This window comes from Triturus cristatus, chromosome 2_1, assembly GCF_964204655.1.
Source record: "Triturus cristatus chromosome 2_1, aTriCri1.1, whole genome shotgun sequence".
Lineage (NCBI taxonomy): Eukaryota > Metazoa > Chordata > Amphibia > Caudata > Salamandridae > Triturus > Triturus cristatus.
Genome location: NC_140581.1, coordinates 1122984494 through 1123005771, shown reverse-complemented (window position 1 = coordinate 1123005771; position 21278 = coordinate 1122984494). Strand labels below are relative to the sequence as shown.

Genomic DNA, 21278 nt, shown 5'->3' with positions numbered 1-21278 from the left:
TGTAGATGCGGGACCGCCGCATGCATTGCGGGCGGTCCCGTTTCCTGGGGGTATGGTTGGCAGACAAAGTCTAATGACCCCCTCAGTATCTTCTAGGAAATTAAAAATATCAATTTATTAAAAGACATTTGTTATACAGTGCATAACTGTTTGGAAACTTAGTCATGTAAAATGTGCTGTTTAGTTCCAAGTAAAAAGAAGACACATGTAAAGCCAGTTTTATTATTATTATTATTATCACTTTTAGCAAAATGCCTTTTTGTCACAAGAGTGAAGGTCTTATGTCAACACTGTTCTTTGGAATATTTCGGTGTCCTGCTGAACCCCTGTCTTCTACTTGACTTTGTTGTGGGATCCAACAACGGCATCAAATTTGATATCCTGGAGTTTGTTCAGAGCTACTGCAGCCCGCTCAGGGATGAAACTGTTTAGAAATTAACACACATGAGATTAGTCAATAAACTGTGGCACTAGTATGATGATAAACTTCCAATGTGTATTCTTTTTCTACTTGACCTCAGCTCAGCTTTTGACACAGTTGATCATTTAATACATAAGCATGCTCATTCCTCACTAAATAGTCTGGGAACTGCTCACAGGTGGCTATCCTCCTACCTGTCCAAATGCTCTGATTCTGTACATTTTTCTTTTCTTCTTTCCTTCAATCATCTATATGGGATACCTCAGGATTCGTTTCTAGGACCCCTTCTGCATCCTTTTTTCTAAATAATTTCTTCATTAGACCTTCATGCTCATTTTTATGCTGACCATCAAATCAATTCCTTCCTTTTTATGAAGTCTTTTCACAACAGTCTTTCTGTTTAAGTTGAGTGTGCAGGTTGCACTCATACACTGTCACTTGTTGACAATCTATTGTGTCTAAAGAAAAAAAAAATCGTAAGAGGGGCTTTTACCTTATCCATTACTTACCATTGGTTGCCTTTTCTGTCACTCTTATTGTCTTGATTTTCATTCAATCAATCAATCAATCAATCAACTTTATTCTGCTTCAGCTCATAGACCATAAAAGTTATCAATACATAAAAAGTTCATAAAATAGTAACACATTTCACAATACAATTGACTAAATTCCACAAAGGACTCAAAATAAATCAAAGCCAAAGATACAAAATTAAAACACTTTTCCAAGACCCTCAGATAAAAATTAGAGCAATTAAAAATAGGAGGGTCCCAAGGCCTTATCTAATATGTATATATCGTCCAATACTGACATTTAATTGAGGCGGGCCCTGGCTTTCACAGCAGATGTCAGGAAACTAAGAACAAAAATAATTCATTCTTCTTGCAACAATTGTAAATAGAAAAGAGCTGGACAGGCCTGCTTAAAATTCATCCTATTTAAAATAGGGACAATAAAGGTTTTCCAGGGGACCTCATAAAATTTACAAAATAACATGAAGTGTAGCAGATCCTGTGGAGACCCATCGTCGCAGCCATAGGGTGCTAACAACTGTCCTCTTCTACTCCCCCTTGGCATAGCCAACAAAAAATGAAAGAGGTCCAGGCGAAACCTGCCAGTAAAAAACGTTCATATGTGCTAAAAGACCCCAGGAGATATGGCTTGGATGATAGTGTCGTTTTCAACATAAAAAATTTACGAACACTAGGTTTCCTCAGTTCCAGCTCTTCCCTCTCTAGTTTCCTTAAGCTGCTAAAAGACTCCCTTATCATCCCCACATCCTTTTTAGTTACTGATTCGGGATTAATGTACAATTCAGCCCTTCTTAAGCTTTCAAAGTTGCTCTTAATATATCTGAGCCAAGGTATGTGAAGGGTATGGTCAAGGGTCTTTCAATATCAGTTTACTCAATGAGACCCTTCGCTCAGCCAGATTTTCTTCCAGAAAGTTAGAGGGCGGTGGGCCAATATGTCACTTAGGTAAGGCACCCGCAATTCTTCATGTACCACTATATGAGACGTACCATGAGGGACGCCTAATAAGTGCTTCAGAAATGCATTTTCAGTAACTTGCAGGTGATCTATAGTAACATGCTCAGATATTTTGCTACCATAAGTGGCCGTCGCGACACTCTTGGCCAGGTAGATCTTTAAAAGCGCAGCGATCGGTCTCTTACCTAATTTTAAGGCGAAATTAAAAATAGCCGCATTCACCCTCAACATGTCTCCCCTCTTTCTTGGTTTAAGAGGGCCCCATTTCATCTGCTCGTCCATTATGACACCCAGATACGAGAAAACATCGGTGTGGGGAACCTGAGCAGATCCTACCCTAAACTGAAAAGACTTTTTTGGACGAAGACCCACCTGCATAACATATGATTTAGAATCATTTATAGATAGGTCCCGATCCAACATAAAAGCGGAGAAAGCATTCAGCAGAGTTTGAAGCCCCTTTGCGGTCCTAGATATAAGAACCGCGTAGTCCGCATATAATAGAACTGGCAGACCACTTCGGCCTACCTGAGGGTAATCTACCCCTGTCGTCAATAGGGCTTTATCCAAATCGTTAATGTATAAATTAAACAAAAAAGGGGCTAAAATACACCCTTGGCTTACTCCTCTCCATATATCGAAATTACGCGAGACTCTTAAATCCTGCGAGAATCTAGCATGGGCCTTAGATGCACAGTGAAGATCTTCTAAAAAGTAAACAATACTGCCATCTACACCAATATCTAAAATGGACTGCCAGAATTTGATCCTATTCACGGCATAAAATACGGAAGACCGATCCATGAATGCTAAATAGATAGTGCCAGGACGGGCGACCGTGTATTAAGGATAATGGTTAGGTTAAGGCACCGGGCCACATTAGGCAGCCCTGGGCGGAACCCATACTTTATGTCAAACCCTAACATCAAGCGAGAAAAGACCGGCGAGAGACGTTCTCAAGGATGATTCTGTGGGAAGGAAGGGAAAACTATGTGAGGGCTCACACCCCCTCATAACTCCAAATGGAACCACCAAGGCGCCTGGAATATTGTGGCATAATCATCGGACCCGGGAAAAAAAAAAAAAAACCCAGAGGCTCAACGGAGCCCTTATTTCCACTGGACCAACAGATTCCAAAAGGAAAGGTTGCGTTGCTGACCTGTTCGGGCCATATCCACCTTTGATGTGTCATATAAAGACTCTAGCCAACCTGCGTGTGATGGTGCCATCTGGTCTACCCAGAATTTACAAATCTGCCGTCTAGCCAGAAGAATTGCATAAAACAAGAAGCTCTTTGCCTGGCCTGTGGTTTTATCATCCACCCCAAATATAATTAACGGCAGAGTAATATTCTTCCTAAGGATAGAGTTTAAAGTGGTCTTAACATCCTTCCAGAAGGTGCTGATAGCTGGACAGTCCATGAACATATGTACGTCAGAGGCTGCAAGAAAATTACATTTGTGACATGCTTTTCCGGGCTGGTATTTAGATAGCCTTTGCGGGGATAAGTAAGCTCGATGTAGGGTAAATATATGATTCCGCCTCAACCAGGCCGGCTTAACCAGTTTATACAGGAGAGTGAAAGATCTTATCCATAGGTCCTCACACTGCATCCCTGTGGGCTCTCCCCACTGTATGTCGGGTAGAGTAAAATCCCTGTCCACCTCCTCCAAAATTGCCCAATACCAAAAGGCTACCTCTTTCCCCCCCACTTGTTTTTCTACCAACTGTTCTTCCAGGTAACAATTCCTCCCCAAATGTGTTTTTTTCCTAGTCAGTTCCTGGGACCAGCTGGCTAACTGAATGTATTTAAATTTGGAAAGTGTTGGGCCAACCTTCTTGTATAGCTCCTCCCAACCCACCAATGCCCCCTCCACCACCAGCTGGCCCCATAATTCTATCCCTGCTTCTCTAATCGGTATTGCAAGACTGTCCCTCAAACACAAAGGAAGCCCTGGCGAGTCCCATATTGGGGCGTACTGAGAGTAATAGGGCAGCCCCACCCTTTCTCTGATCGCTATCCACACCTTGGCCAATGATAACAATATGTTTAACCTCACCTTCTTGAAGAATTTCCTGTCTCCAAATTTAAAAAGAAAACCGTCAGGTGGCAAGTCAGCGCCATTCAGCATGGCCTTAAACATTTTACCTATCGATGTGCTTGATGGAGCCTTCAACAACATCCTAGAGTACGATAGCTGAAATGCCCAGGCATAATATTGTAAGTCTGGGAGTGTGAGCCCCCCCTTCTCCCTCCTCCTTCTAAGTTTTTTCCAAGCTAGTCTGGTGGCTTTATAGTTCCAGCTGAAGGAATGTATGTCTTGTTGACATTTATAAATTTGTTTCTGGTCAAATGCTAGAGGGATGGTATTAAAAATAAAGGTGTACTTGGGGAGGATGGACATTTTTACTAGACTGACTCTCCCCAAGACTGTCAATGGAAGAAAGGCCCAAGCTTTTAGTAATGCCCGACTTTCTCTTGAAACCCGTTCCAAGTTGGTATAAGCGATTTTTCCTAGCTCCTGGGTAATCCTAATTCCCAGGTAGCGCATAGATGGAGTAACGGTCGAGTTTAAGTTTTGGATGTTCCAGGTCATTACCTCAGTCTTTCCTTCGTTGATTTCATATCCCGAAATCCGTCCGAATTCCTTGGCTCTCTTGATAATAGCAGGGAGAGCCTGCACAGGCTCCGCTGTATAAACTATGATGTCATCCGCATAGAGTCCTATCCGCTTTGCCCAACCTCCGAACTCAAAAGAGGGAATGTTGTTATCATCTCTCAATATTTGAGCTAAAGGTTCAATATACATGTTAAATAGGAGGGGGGAAAGCGGACAGCCCTGTCTAGTACCCCTAGTAATTTTAATTTGTGCAGTAAGAACCCCATTGACCAGAAGTCTGGCCCTTGGGTCGTTGTAAAGAAGCGAAATGGTACAACAAAAGTTGTCTCCTAAGTTAAATCTTCTCAGGACCGCGGCCAAGTAGGGCCAATTGACCCTATCAAAAGCTTTAGTAGTGTCCAGGGTGAAGGTGGCCAACGGAAGACCAAATGAAGTAGCAATGTCTATTGCTCCGACCAGGTCATGTGTAAGGTCTGCTAACTGTCGCCCTCTTATAAATCCCTTCTGGTCCTGATGTATTACTGAACCAATCTCATTCCCCAGCCTTCCTGCAAGGATAGCCGCAAAGATCTTATAATCGTTGTTTAGGAGAGAGATTGGTCTATAGGACCCGCATTCGGCCGGGTCCTTGCCAGGTTTAGGGATAGTAGCCTCATTCCAAGATTCTGGCGGGACCATCCCATCTAAGAATATAGCGTTGAAGAGGGCAGTCAAAGATGGAACTAGAACTGAGCCCAAGGCGCTATATACCTCCCCTGGAATGCCATCCGGGCCTGCGGCTTTTGCTCGCTTCAGTTGTTTGATGGTGTTACTGACCTCGACCTCAGTTATTCTGGTCTCCAAATGATCACACTGGACAGACGAAAAGGTAGGGAGGTGGGCCTGGTCTAGCCATGCCTCCCTGGCCTCCCTAGCCACTTTATCATTAACAATATCCTCCTTGTAGATGTTTGAAAAAACTCCTGGAAGGCGATCCCTATTTCTGAAGTGGTGGATCTGACCCTGGCTTCCCCGACCATTTTTATTTCCTTGATGTGGTTCTTGGCCTGGTCAGTTTTAATTTTCCAGGCCAAGATTTTCCCAGCCGCCTCTCCATACTCAAAGTGTGAAAGCTTAGATGCTTCCCATCTCTTGGTCACCCTGTCCTGAAGTAGGTTTTCAAGCTTTACCTTCAGCGCAAGCCGTTTTTCCTGTTCCTCTACCACGAGTGACCCGGATTTCAACTCTATCTGCCTAAGTTCCTGCTCTATGTTGTTTACTGCACTTCTATAAGCTTTACATCTGTAAGAAGCTCTGTTTGTTATGCAGCCTCTTAGGAAAGCTTTCAATGTTTCCCATACAGTAACTATGGAAGCTGAGTTTATATTAGTGTGCAGGAACATGCTTGTCTCAGCAACAAGGAAGCAGATTTCCTCTTCTTCAAGTAGAATCGTCCGATCAAAGGACCAGGAGTTTTGCCTACTCTGCTGATGTTGTGACAGGGTGAAAATGATGGCAGAATGGTCAGAGAGGTGAGAGGGAATGTAATTTATGTCCTTCACGTCGTCCTTTAGCTTATAACTAAAGAACGCGTAGTCAATTCTTGACTTGTGTTTGTATTTATGGTTGTGATAAGAGACCCCTGGGGTATTACCCTCTCTCTGCCTCCATTCATCCACCAACCCAAGATTCAACAAGATAGATGTGAGAGTTCGCCTGGATTTAGAGGTAGTTATTGCTCTTGAGTTAGCAGATTTGTCCAGCTTGGGATTTAAGACAATATTGAATCTCCCACCCAGACAATGGGGTCTTGGCATGAAATCAAGTGATTCTGAATTTTATCCAGAAATGATGGATCGTCGTGATTCGGGCTGTAATACCCGACTAGGGTATAAACTAGCCCCATCAGCTGCACTTTTACCAATAACCATCTACCACTAAGATCTTCTTTCAGATCTATAATTTGGGCACGGATCTGCTTTTTAAATATTATAAGTATCCCTCGAATGTTAGCATTATGGTCCGTGCATATATATTTATCTACCCATTTCAAATTTTTCAGCATATCCTTAACCTCGTGTTTTAATAGGTGGGTCTCTTGGATGACTATTATCTGCGCGGGAGAATCTTTTAAATATTGTAAGATCCTGTATCTTCTAGCTCTCACCCGCAAGCCGTTGACATTCCAGGATAAAAACTGTAGTCCACTCATGGTGGGTTAGCTTTTCCTGCCCATCCTATCCTTCCACCTCTCAACCCCAACTCTCTGAAACAGTCCACCTGACATCTCCCCACCTGAAACCCTATAAAGGCTGATTTATATATCCTGAAAAAAGCTAGGACAAGCTTCTGAGGACTTTTTAAGTTTCTCCCCCCCTACCCCTCCTACCCCTTCCCCCCCCCCACCCCCTGGAAAACCCTCCCATGTTGATGTTAGCATGATGTTTTGCCAGTTTGCATCAGAAAAAGACCATACCTGAGCCCCCGAAAAGCTGATTGAACGAGGGACCAGCGTTCCTCCACAACCAAATCTATAGTGAGAAAAAACGTGTGCTAGTACAAAAAAAAAAAAAAAAAAAGTCAATTCATAATGGGAGGGGACCTCACCCCTTACTGCCCTACTTAACTAACTAATGTGCTTACCCCCCCAGTGTTTTTTTTTTCTTTCTTTTTTGGGAGAACTCTTGTCTCCTATCTCCTTACCACCTTTCTCCCTCCTCCCTACATATAACTGTGCTATGCCCCATACCCACCTACCCTCCTAATTAAGTAAGATTTATTCTAACGTCCCCCTAGGCATAGAGGCCCTAACAAACTGGGGCAGTTTTTCAGGACTCATCTTCACTCTTTTTTTCTCTTTTTTTTTTTTCTACATCCTCCTTTTCCCCCTTTGTCTTACTTTATTTTCCCCTGCCTCGTCACCTTCCCCCATGTTTGGACCGTAACGCCCTCGGTCAGGGGTGATGTGAGCTGATGGAAGCTAATAAGTCCTCTGCTTCCTGAGGGGATCGGATATTATGCATTTTATTGTTGTACATCACCCTTAGAAAAGCAGGAAATCTCATCTGTACGGTTGCCCCTACAGCTTTAAACTTATCCATTTTTTGGCCCAGTTCCCACTGTCTAGCTAAGGTGATTTTAGACAGATCTGATCGAATCTCAAAAGAGAATCCAGTGGCTGTCACTGACTTCGCCTTTAGTGCTAAATTAAGAATTTTCTCCTTAAGGGAATAGGTGAGAAAGTTGGCCAGGATCTTTCTCGGTTTCATTCTCCCGGGGTTGAGGCGAAAAGGGTCTCTATGGATCCTCTGAATATCCCTCTCAAGACTCTCTGCCGACTCCTCAAGATTGAGTGAGGTTTTTAGATAGAATAGTATGTTCTGCCGCCCAACTGGTCAGCCTATCTAAGAGTACTCGACCCACCAACTTAACCACCGAGTCCAACAACGAAATCGGTCTATAGCAATGTGTGCTATCTCGGTTACCATGTTCAAAAACAGGCACTGTAGTCGAGGTAGCCCAGGACTCAGGGCATCCAGTTATTACTACAGCATTAATTACTGCAGCAAGGACCGGAGCCCAAAATGTGGGATCTGATTTAAAAAAGATCCAGCGGGATACCGTCTGGTCCCGGGGCTTTGTTGCTTGTAAATCCGACAATACCCTCCTTAATCTCATCTATGCTAAAGACCAAATCAGAAGTGTCTGCCTCGAGGTCAAGCAGGCAGTTCAGCTCAGAGGAGCTCTCAAACATGGTTTCGAAGTGAAACACCCACTCCTCCTCTGTTATGTGTGCAGCTACTGCGCTTCCCTCCTCCTGATTTAGAAAATTGCTGTTGATAACGCTGCAAAATCTAGATCTATTCCTCAGTGTACTAGCCTCGATTAACACTCTCTATGCTTCCTCCTTCAAGGCAGACTTGCGTTTGGCCTATTCTAGTATGTAATCTCTCCGACACAATCTGACCAGGATCTGATTTCTTGGGCTCCTATTTAAAGCTTCCTGCAGTTATTTGCAGCCTGAAAGCAGGAGGAATCAAACAATCTAGGGGTCTGAATAACTATTCGTCGGGCCGGGATACTTACAAAATTGCCTATTTTAAGGGGAAATGGTTTTGAAAGCACTGATAACCTCCTCCGGGGGTGTAAACGGTGTGGTACACAAAGCTAACTCTCTGGCACATGAACCTATTATTGACTCGTGAAATGCATCTAGAGATATCTGGGTCCAGTTTAGTCGTCTTTTACCATCTGTTGGTCTCACTGTCCCACTCCGCCCAGCCCCTCCTTTGGACAATAATAGGGGTCCACGGAAATCAGCACACCAAGGATTGTGGTCACTATGAATGCTAGCTTGTATGGTGAAACCTACACATAAAGCTTGTAAAGTCAATGAAATTAATATGAAATCTATAAATGAACCACCACCCCTCCCTTTAAAAGATGGGACTGCGGTCTTGCTAAAGGGGTCACACAAAGACATGAGAGACAATAAATCAAATTCTTGAAGAAAATTGTTCATCATGTCTACCTGTAAAAAATGTTCAAAGTGAATTCCACTCACCCATGGGCAACCCAGATCAACCAATCTTGAGACCCTGGGGTCTCCACATGGGTGGATGTTAAAATCCCCAGCAATCATGAGATTTTGGAGCACTGCCTCACAATGTTGCCTTATAAAGGAGCCTAACTTACTGATGTTACACTCGCCCTTGGAGCATGATGTTGAGTTATAAAAATTAATGAGACCCAATTTGTTTGACCCCTTGCTTAGTACCAGAGACTGCATACATGAACTCAATGTTGGCAAGACCAATATCTCGCATTCTACTGCCAGAGAGATATAAATTGCGAGACCACCCTTAGGTCTGCCAACAGGAGAGGGGGAGGCCGGGACAAAAAAGGACTTGTATCCTTCTAAAAATAAACTACAATCCATCAACCATGTTTCCTGCAAACATATCACACTAAATTGTTTCACAAATGCGATCCACGACGGGTCAGAAAATGTATTGGTTAACCCTGCGATGTTCCAGGATAGAACGTTTTTATAAAAACCGCCCAGAGACCCATGACTTTGCGCTAAAGAAACCGGCTGGTCATTAGATTTCTCTGAATCCATAAAAGAGGGTCCACTAAGTCAATCACCGTCATCTATACCAGCCAGGGAAGTGAAACGGTTTGACAACTCCAAAAAGGGCAGACCAGGATCTTGTCAACTTCGGGGCATTTGATTCAGGTGAGTTGATTTAGGAGGCAGATTTATATAAGCATTCTTGGTAGGAAAAATTGAATTGTGCCAGTCCATTTAATGGGACACCATTAATAATATTCATATAGTTACGCCCCGATGATTCTGGTTTATAAATAAAAACAAGGGGTAAAGCCATTATGGACGACTCGAGACCAAAAGGAGCAGGGTAAAAGTCTGCAGCCAAAATTCTTTCCGTGATATTGGGCCTGTTAAAATTTATGATGACACAATCGCCCTTACAAGACTTAAAGGAGCTGCTGATCCAGTTAACCCTTCGCACCATGTTGATGTTTTTCTCCACCCTCATTACAAGAGTGGTATTACATGATAGCCAGTTTAGGACTTTGTTCTTTAGTTGAGAGAAGTCCTCCTTGGTACCCTGGGAGAGAGTTGGCACATTCCTCAATTTCACGACATAGGGAGTTGATTCAGCTGGCAGATTGATAACAGGTAGGTTCGGCATAGAAACCTCCCCTCCCCCTGTGATTGCCCCTTAGGTAGGTAACTCCCCAAGGCAGTTGAATCCTGCATAACCTGCCTATCCATACTTCCATGGTTTACACCCGGGGTTGATACAGGGTGTCGAGCGTGTACCTGACTCTCCAATTGCTGGGATTGGTCCCCAATGTTTGAATGCGGGGCTGTCAGGATGGGGCAATCTGCAGTTCGGGGGGCCGTTGAGGGTCTTGGTTCTAAGTTAACGGCTACCCCTCCTATTGGTGCACAGCATATGAGTTCAGATAGACCATATTCGATCAAGGTCAAACGTTGGATTATCAGACCCAATTTAGGGGTCCATTAGGATGGCAGGCGGACACCCTAGCGGTGCTGGGACCAGCCGCCAGTGGTGTGGCGGTCCTGCCATGACAATTAGGATACCACCGCCACTGTGGCTGTGGCATCCCGCATATATTACAATGTGGCGGCGGTGCTGTAACCAGCACCCACCACAATGCAATATATGCATGTTGTGCTTTGGCATGCACAACGTGACAGGCACCACGCGGTGCCTGCCACCTTGTGCATGCCAATGTTGGGGGGTACCATGGGTAACCCCCAAGTGCAGCCCCCCAACCCCCTGGGGGCCCGCAACGGGCCCCCAAAGAGAACTCCGCATGCCTTTCCATGGAGGAGTTTCCACCATGGAAAGGCATTGAAAATGCCTCATACTAATATGGATGGCGGTGCCTGCAAGGCACCGCCACCATATTATGGGCCTTTTCCGCCCGGTAGGCAATCATGACGATTGCCTAGCGGCGGAAATGCGACGGACGGTCGCGGTATCCCTGCCATGCTAATGTGACGGGGGGTAACAGGCCGCATGGCAGGGTGTTTTGGCGGGCGGATCTCCACCGCCGGTCAGGTGGTGGCAATTCGCCCGCCATGCTAATGACCCCCTTAGTGTCCAACAAAGTCTTCATAGTGTCTTGGAAAGATTCCAGAATGCCCATCAAGTCTGCCTTGGTCAGTGCTTGAGCAGTCAGTGGCTCGTGGGGTATCGGGTTAAGTCTTGATCTTTTCGCCTTACCCCCCCATTGTTTGGATCTTTCTTTTTGTGCTTGTCCCTAAACTGACAGGCTCAGCCACTGTTGATCTCTCTTGTGTAGAAAAAACAGCAGCTTTAAATTAACTGGATGCTCTCTAGAGGTGACTGCCACTTGCCCTTGGCTTAAAAGTGCTTTATCGGCCCTCTGGTTATTGATCATGATGGCGGGAAAAAGGGGTAACTGTTGGGCTATTGGTTGAGTATTTAACCCGATCAAATCCTGCGCATCCTCTTGTAGCTTAGGGTTATTTAAAGATCCGTCGGCACTGGCCAAATATGAGTGTGTATCTGCGAGCATGAGATGGAGCAATAACGGGGGACCTAGAGAGGCGTCAGTTCACCAACTCAATCTACTTATCCAGCACTGCTGCGGCTCGCAGCAGAAACTAGTCCATGGTTACCACCGGGGCTGTAGTTCCTGACGGGACCCTCCCAGGGGCTAAGGTCACCTTGTGCTTCCCCATGTTGTCCTCAGATCAACGTGCTAAAGTAACAGGTCTCTGGTCCCAACAAACAAGCAAAATCTATAACTGGTTGCCTCCTTATACTGGTGAAGGTAACCAAGATGTTCAAAGTACAGGGTCCCTCAGATTAGATATGCCCTATAACCACCTTACATGATGCCAATGTCAATAAGTTTAAAGTGAGGCAAACAGCCTTCCTACCTGGTCCTCTGCCTCAATCACTGTCAGTGGGACTGTAGGAAGCTCGATTTGCTATGTCAGGGCACCACGGCGTTATCCAAGATGAGATGAAAGGTAATCATCCAAACTCTAGGACAGCCAAGAGAGTAAACCCAGCCTCCTCCGGTCTCCGATGGGCCTGCCCTTCGCCCAGGCTTTGCCTGGGCGTGTCCCTAGCACGCCTGCACGCGTCCTGCGCTGCGGGACCCCTGGCCTGGATTTGAGCGCCTCCTGGCGCATATAAAAGTAAGTTGGCGGCGTGCGCGCTGTGTAGCAGCCTGGGGATTGTGGTTCCTTCCCCCCCAGTCACACTAGCATGTAGCAGGCAGCAAAGAGTTCGGGCTCCCCCGGAGAAGGTTATCAGTGCTTTCAAAAATCTTATTTTCTTGATTTTCATTCGAAAATGTGTCCCGGTATTGCGTCCAGTTTCACTTTTCTTCTCCTTTCGATGGAGCATGGACCAAGTACTGATTCATTTGTTTACAGGTGCCCTTCCATGCTACCTGTCCTTGCTTGCTCTGTCCCCCTCCCACCATCCGTGGTCTTGCATGCCACATCCTTTTCCGTATTGTTTGTCCATCCCACCTTCCTCATGCTGTTCGTTCTTGTGCTGCCTCCCCCAATTCTGCCCACCTCCAACGTTGGCTGTTGGGGACTGTTTTAGCACCGTCCAAGGCAATAAGTTTGCAGTGAGAAGCCAGAGATTTACAAGACTTTCTTTCCAGTGTTCAGATTAGGCCGCATTACAAACGCTCCGAACTGATTATTTCCTACCCTCTTGGGACCTTTGCTTCGACAGCAGAATAGCTGTGGAAGGCTCGTCAGACTTGGTGCACTGCCCCTTGAATGCTTGGAGAGTAAGGCTCAAGGACTCGGGCACCTTTCTGCTCCACAACCTCAGAGACGGCGAGTGCAATCAGTTTCTGCTTATCCTCGATTTCAACCACGAGCCGCTCGTGCTTTAAGTCTGGGTAAGGGTAGTATTTTCCTTTCTCCTGTGTTTACTTTAGCACAATATAGTGGTGGGGAACAGGTTACACTTTCTTTCCTGCTCTTTGACATGTGAGCCCCACAAAGCTTGCATTGAAAATGATCCACATACCTTAGGATGCTATCATCCTGATACAATATTATGTGGGAGCAAATGTACTTTCAGGAATGGGGGCAATGGAATACCATGCAAAGCTGGTGAATGCCTACACATTTGTGAGCATTCATAAACACGGTTGGGAAAGAGGTTCCTCCACATGGAAACATTTTTCCCAGTGGTAAAAGAAAAATGTATATCTTAAAGTTTACAGATGTGAGCAGTGCTGGAAACTACGACTCAATTCTTTTCATGAATACTAGAATTTTATAGCATTTCCAAAGCCAAATGTAAAGCTACACAAAACTTAGGAGTTAATCTAAAGGAACTGGGCTGGTATGTTCACAGGTGTTCAAACTCATGCTTTTCAGGCTTTTTCAGGAGGCAGTATGAAACAATGTTATTGCAGTTGGGGAAGTGTGCTGATTGCTTTGTCATTCCCATGGTCAAGGGTATCAACACTTGCTTTAGAGGGCAACCCAATGAATCATAACAGGTGTGTATATGGTGTCTGGGGGTATGATGCAATCTCTGTGTTCACATGGGTTGGCCTCAGGACAGCCATCCAATAGAGCTACAAGGACTGACACATCTTGATCAGCATACAAATCAACATGTGGTCCTATTATACATGACCTTTAGTTAGCTGCCCCTCAACCTTTAGTTGAATTATGGCCCAAATATGAGGATGGTAGCCACCCATGTTAAAAAACATTCAATTTGGGTGAACCCTACGTACAGGCATGTGAAATACTTTGAGAAGGAACAAATTACAGAAAAGGTTAACAGAGCATGTGAAAGAAGACTTAGCAGATGAGTATCTTGTGCAGGAAAACATTTTGGGTCAAACTTTAGCTGAGGATATAGATCCGCTGATAATCCCTGCCTTTCCCAAGTCTCTTTGAAAGTATTCATAACTGGATCACCACAGAAGGATTGTGAGAATGGGGAAAGGTAAAAAGTCACAGGAACTCTTGCTCTGGTGCTGTAACGTCAGGAATACCCAGCAAAGACTAACATCTGTTACTGGTATGATGTATGGTAGTGACCTCAGTGGGTAACGTTTGGGAGTTCTATATAAGTAAGGTACAAGTCAATGGGTAAATGCACAAGAATGACCAAATATGAGCTGGTGCATGGAGGAGTTACCCACAACCATGGGGACTAGCCTACCCTGATCCAGGGTAGTGTTGGGAGGTCAGAAATCGATCAGGATATCAATGCTGATCCACAGAACACAAAAACCTGCAAGAATTCAGCACAGCAACAGACGAATGGTAAGGCAAGCAATAAATAATCAAGATAAGGTTGCAAGCCCTGAAAGGAAAGGGCAAGGACTAACTTAAGGGGGAACAGGGAAGGAGAAAACCAACAAAGGTGTTTGGACGTAAGGTTGAGTGTACGAACTGAGCAAAAGGAGAAAGCAAATACAACCACAAAATGTTACTAGGCAAGGAGACCTGCAGTGCAGTTAAGTACTGCTTCTGTTCTTGTTGACCAGATATGAACCTCTGACCCATGAATTTCCAACCCTCGCAGTAGGTACGACTCTAGTGTTCCTCAGATACCATTGCCTAGTCTTCATCAGGAACCATTCCCTTTCCTGTATGAATTGTGTGAATCTAAGATTGAAGCAAGATATGATCTGTCACTGTTATGACTGCATTCCATGAGTCTGAGCAGGTCCAATAGAGTGTAACTGTGTCTGTGGACTTTTCTGTATTCGGTCCTAACATGAAACCCTGAGAGTCCCTCTCCATACCCCATCCCTGAAGAATTGTCCCCCAGAGCCCTGGGAGGTTTTGCTTCCTAGGGGAGACATTTATAGAACTGACAGATAAGATGGAGTGCATGCACCAAGAACCTGGTTCCCAAGATCTTTCAGAAATATACACCTTCAAAGCCACTGGGTATTTCTAACTGCCCATGACATATACTAGAATCTATCATAGAGGCTCCTTCACATTCAGGTGTGTAAACTACCGATTTAGCAGGTTTAGGAACCCTTCAAGGGCGTAACACAGGCCCCTGCAGCCCCCGCGGTGCGGTGGGGCCCCAAGCTCCGGGGGGCCCCCTCGGCACTGCACTCTGTCCAGAGAGCTCCTGATTGAGCCTGGAGGGGGCTCTCTTTGTACTGTGCAGGGAGACCACCTCAATTTTCGTTACGCCAGTGGAAACCTTATTGGACTTAGGAGGTTTACTTCTAGAGATATGCATGGGTATATATGCCAATTAGTGGAAAGTACTAATCTGACCCCTGCTTTCACTACTAATCCTATCATCTTGAAGGGGCCAACGAATATGGGTGTAACTCGGTAGGAGATCCCCGAATACACAAGTTGTTTGTGGGCAGTCACACCTTATTATCCAGATACCAGGAAGGGGGAGTCTGCCTATGTAAGTCAGCCTTCATTAATTGTTCTTGCATGATCTTCCTAGCCTTCTTTATCTGCTGCAACTGAGCGCCCTCCAAGGTGATCTTGGAGGATCCAACAAAAATGGGTAGCCTGCCAGGATGAATTCAGGTGCAATAAAAGGAAGCTATTCCTAGGGTAAAAAGTTATATTAAGTGAACTCAGCCAGAGATATCTATCTAGACCACTATGACTGGTTATTCCTCATGCAGCACCTCAGATACCTTTCACTTGCATAGCTAGATTGACTCTCTTGCTCAGTCCATTGGTCTGTAGGTGATAACCAGTATATTTAAAATCACCATAAAAATTAACCTAACCTGTTCATTATTTCTGTCCAGGTAGGGCTGTAAACTGTGAATCTCGATCCGTGATTATAATATTGGGTAACCCTTGAAGTCTGAAGACGTGTTCTAGGATTTCTTGGGCCAACGTCCACCTTTAAGGTAAAAGACACCATAGGTGCTGAAGCCATGGGGTTTGAAATATCCCCTTCAGTTCAATGCTCCTTAGCCAGTGTACTGCCTTATAGGCCCCTGGGGCCCGCAGGAGATTTCCTTAACTCTATTTCCCAAGCACTGAACCATAAAGCCTTCAACTATACCAATTTTACTGTGCTAGGCATTTTTGACTTTCAGCAGGACAAACCCTCAGACAATCGAGCATCTAAACTGATCAAATCACTCACCGACATAGATCTTGCATCATCTATCCAGGGTCCCATGCCCAAAGCAGGCAACAGTATAGATGCTATCTTTTCTAATGCTACAATAGAACACAACAATTCATTATAAATGCCTTGGTCAAACCACTTCATATTACCTTTTGCATGGTCTTGGCTGCTCAGGAAGAACTGAACCTTTCCATTAGGTTCATGCCTGGAACAAAAAAGATTTTCCCCTCTTGAAGAAAACCCTTTAAGTAACTAAGCCCACACTCTCAGGTAACATCACCACAGATGAGGTGACTGTGAACGAATGGCTTTTTCAAGCAGCCTCCATAGCCGCCCCAATAAATAAGTCAAGGTACACCATACACTTTCAGTCTTCCCAATGGTTTACCCCACACCTTGCGGAAGAACGGATGGGCTGTAAAAAGCTGGAACGCCTTTGGAGAAAACACTATAATGTATTGGACAAGAGCCATTATAAAAGGTCTTAAGCACATATCATGGCAATCTGAAATCAGTGTGCCGCATTTTCTACACTAGCACGTTTGCAAAAGCAAAAATTAATGCAAAGGACATTTTTTTAATTGTATCTAATTTCACAGATCCCAAATATTTTGGACCCCAACTTGAGACAAATGCATCCCTCTGCTCTCACCTGAACAATTTATTGAGGACAATATACAAAAAATACAAGATACTCTAATCTCATCGCATAATACAATGCCTCAGAACGTCATTTGTCCCCCCTTGCCTATGTTACAGGACAAACTTATTCAATTCATAGCCCCCACCAACCTGGAACTGGACAACTCTTTCTCCAAAATTAAATCTAGATCCCTGCGCAATACCTTTCCACCCCACATTATGAGGACGCTAGGGACCACTCTTGCTCCCATTTATCAGGAGCTCTTCTCCTCCCTGCAATCGGGCATTGTACTGGCTGAGTGGAAAAAGGCCTGTGTCACACCTTTACTCAAAAAATCAAATGCTGATCCGAAACTTCTTTTAAGTTTCAGACCTATATCCCTACTACCAGGGATTACAAAAATAATTGAAAAAGCAGTTAATACACAGTTAATGTCCTTTTTAGAATCCTCTAAGCTCCTTCACCCGAACAATCTGGGTTTAGAGCCCTCCAATAATACAATAATATTGTTGTATTATTGTTATATACGTTTTTAGCATTACATGTTATATATCTATCTGTATATCTATCTCTTTATATACACATATATATATAGACCAGAGATGGTCTTTAAGGGTACATCCCTGTGTGCCATGCCCACCAACCACTGCCTGTGGCATCGGTAAGTCACCCCTCTAACAGGCCACACAGCCCTAAGGCAGGGTGCACTTTACCACAGGTGAGGGCACAGCTGCATGAGCAATGTGCCCATACAGTGTCTGTACCATTCACAGACATTGTAAGTGCAGTGGAGCCATATTGAGTACATGGGCTGGGAGTTTTTCATGACAAACTCCACAGCTCCATGATGGCTTTACTGAATGCTAAGGAGTTTGGTATCAAATTCCTCAGAATAATAAACCCACACTGATGCCATTTGTTGGATTTATTACAAAATGCACTCAGGGAGCATCTTAGAGATGTCCCCGGAAAAACAACCACCTCCTTCATATCCAGCTGACTGGTCGGCACCAGCCTGCCACACACAGACATGTTTCGAACCCCTAAGGTGGGAGCCCATGTGCTCTCGTGGGATAGGGACAAAGGCTGCTTAGGGTGGAGGTGCTTCCCACCTACCCCCTAGCAAGAACAGCATTCAGAGAGGTGAGCCTCAAAGGCTTCCTGTCCTTTGTAATGCTAGTCAGGGCCTCTCCAGCCAGTGGTGATGCCTGCCCCCCTTACCAAGCCCCACTTTTGGTGGCAAAGTCGGCGGGAAAATTAATAGTTAGGAGAGGTGTGTCCCCTCTTTGCCAGGACCCCCCCCAAGGTGCCCAGGACCAAGGTGATCCCCTCCTTCGGAAATCCTCCATCTTGAATGGAAGGATTCTACCCAATCAGGTTAAGGGATGCCCCCTTTCCAAAGGGAGGGGACATTCTAAGGGTGTAGTCACACTAAAGGCAAGTAGCCCATTGGCTACCATTTGCCAGTACCTTTAACACCCCTAAATTCAGCATTTAGGGGCACCCTTAAACCTTTATCCTCAGATTTCTGAGACCAAAGAAGAAAAGGACAAAGAAGATGCTGTGCAGCAAAGCTAGAAGACGACGACTGACTTGGCCCCAGCCCTGCTGGCCTGTCTCCAGCTTGAAGAGCCTGCAAAGAAGGCGACGCCTGTCCTGTGGCCAGCAGCTCCTAAGAACCCCAGGAAGACTGCCACTCTTTAAGAAAGACCTGATCTCCTGAGGACAGCGGCCCTGTCTAGAAAACCTCCAACTTAAAGGACTCCGGATCCAGGCGGATCCGTGACCCCAGCCCACTGCAATAAACGCCCACAGCCCGAGTCTGAGTGGCTTACCAGTCTATGTGTCACCAGCAATCCAGACCTCGACTCTATTGGTGGCTGCCCTTTCCTGAACCCCACGAAGTCGCCTGCAGCTTCAACACGAAGATTCCCCCTGACAGCAACCGGCTCCGGTAACAAAAATCTGACCACAAAATCACCCCTGCATCCTCAGCCCACCGACCTTGGGGAGCCCAGCCGACAGTGCCCAGGCCTTGCCCTGCATCCCAACTTATCTCTTCAGCCAGTGGGCACCTTCATCCAGCCTCCTGGTCCTAGAGACCTCTGAACCTTGCTCAGTGTTGGTCCAAACCCCTGAAGACTGGAAGAGTTAGTTGTGTACTTACTGTTAATGCACATACCTGTTTACCTCCCATAGGATTGAATCACATTTTCTCCTATTGCATTCTACTGTCTATCTTTTTGAACTGCTATGTGATATTGTTTTTGATTGACAATGCCAATGTTTTTTTATTACTGTAAAGTATTTTTACTAGTGTTAAAACTGTTACTTACATGCAACTGAATTCCTCTTGGTTCTAAAACAACATAACAAAGTAATAACTTTTTATACAAAACAATTGTTCTTGGATTCAGTCTGTGAGTGTGTGTAAGCATGCTTTGCCTGAGTTTGCTCAACAAATGTTTAACACAGCCCTCTGATATGCCTAACTGCTCGACCACACTACCACAAATAGTGCTTTTAGTATTATCTACTTATGCTTCTGGGGATCCACTGGACTCTGCACACACTAAAACTTACTTTGGTATAGTATATACAGATCCAGCTTCCTACATATGTGCAACTTAATGCATATAATATCTGATTATATGAGTATGTTGTTAGCTATTGTATTAGGTTTCTGAGATTGTAATGCGCATGTATTTATAAAATTTGGTATTACTGTAAAAAGTAGGTGAACTGCTGACATACAAGTGCAAAGTAATGAAAGAAAATAAAACAAATAAATACAAATATTACTATTAGGAATAATAGCAATTTGAGTTCATTTGTTTTAATAAAATCTTGCAAATATCGTCTAAAAGTCTTTTTTCTAAAACGCAAAATAAGAGGGATGAGCTTGTCGAACTCCCAAAAGGATGTGTCTCCATGTAGCTCCAGTTCTGCTCCAACATTGGGGCTGGTGGTTTACGCTAAGGATATGTGGTGGAAAAAGTTTCTTTAGGGAAGGATATATTCTGAAATGGAGAGAGTAGTGTCTGTTGAGATGGCGATGGCATTAAGTCCTCCATCCCGATGGTTCTCTATCCGTCAAATGTAGAGATGATTGGCTGCCCAAAGGTAATCTCTATACTTTAAAAGAATCATCATGGCGGCTCCCTTAAAAGGTAAAAAATGTTTGGTGGATGGCTGCTGACAGTTTTGATGGCCGTCCACCAAATGCTTTACTTTTTTGTTTTTCAGAAACAAACACACAAAGTGGAAATGTATTTCTGAAAAAAAAAATATCAATGACCCCCCCACACCCTGGAATATTTCTTGAGGGTGTGGGAGCATTATTTTGTATTTCTGCCCCTCACCTCCAGGCAGAAAAGAACAATTACACTGTCTTCTGTAAAGAAAGTAGGAGCGGTGATGGCTTTACTCAGATGCTCCCCTTTCCATCCGAGTAAGCTTTCTGTCAGCGGCACCAACAGGGGATCCACAGACACATGGCTAACAGTTGGCCTATCTCTAATCTAGTAACTTCTGTCTGCCATAATTTATTTTATATCATTCCTATTTAGTGTGTTTGTGTTAGTGTTATCCCTTTGGTTTGTTCCCTGGACATTCTCACCTACCCCCACCTTCTTTTCACCTTTCTCCAACTCTTGGTACAGACCATAGAATATTGACAGTCCTGTCAGAGTTAAAGTAACAGTTAATTTATGTGAATCGTTTACCACATGCGTAGAGCGTTTATTAGGACTGAATATATATTACTTATTCTCCAAGGTGTGAAGGTATTATTAAATACAACAGATGTACCATTACTATATACAGATTTGCTTCAACACATCCTACGATTTCTATCACTAGGTGCCAGACCTTCCTCACCTAGAGTGGTTGGCCTTAAGATTGCTGTAAACATGTTTGCAAGATTTTTAGCATTCCTTTCCAAAAACATGGTAATTCCCTTCAGTCTCACTCCCGTAGAAACATATCGGTGATAACTTTGTTCTTCTGTGCTCCTGAGGGGGTACCATATATGTATGGGTGCTCGATGGGTTCAATGTTAACACAGGTTATAAACTGAGTGTATTGCATTTTGGAAATTTGAAAAGCAGCTGCAAGACAAATGTCAGTTTAGGGTACCTGTCTCTGGCATCATCCCTGGACTCTATTCAAACTTCCAAAACCATATATTTGATTGCTGGGTGCTAGACCTCACAGACTTGTGTGTATTTAAGTGGGTTTGACAGGAATCCACACTCTAGACACTGGGGAATGTTTTTGAAGGGGGGCGATTCTGTTTTGGAAAGCTGCAGTATTTGAGTGCACATTTAGCTGAAACTCAGGTGAACCCACCAACCCTAGACATTTTTAAAAACTAGACACAAAGGGTAATCCATTGTGATGTGTTTGCATGAATCTCAACATGTTGTATTTCCCAGAATCTCCTTCAAATTCCAAAGAATAGGATAA

General features: G+C 44.4%; 1 protein-coding gene across 1 annotated transcript in view; it reads right to left on the bottom strand.

Moving 5' to 3' along the window:
- Nucleotides 1–202: 202 nt before the first annotated feature.
- The window catches only part of LOC146866453 (17-beta-hydroxysteroid dehydrogenase 13-like), a 294735-nt gene continuing 273659 nt past the window's right edge, over nt 203–21278 (bottom strand). The window contains exon 7 of the mRNA XM_085636530.1: nt 203–424. Coding sequence (XP_085492656.1) covers nt 334–424 — 91 coding nt within the window. The 3' untranslated portion in view covers nt 203–333. The remainder of the gene's footprint in view (nt 425–21278) is intronic.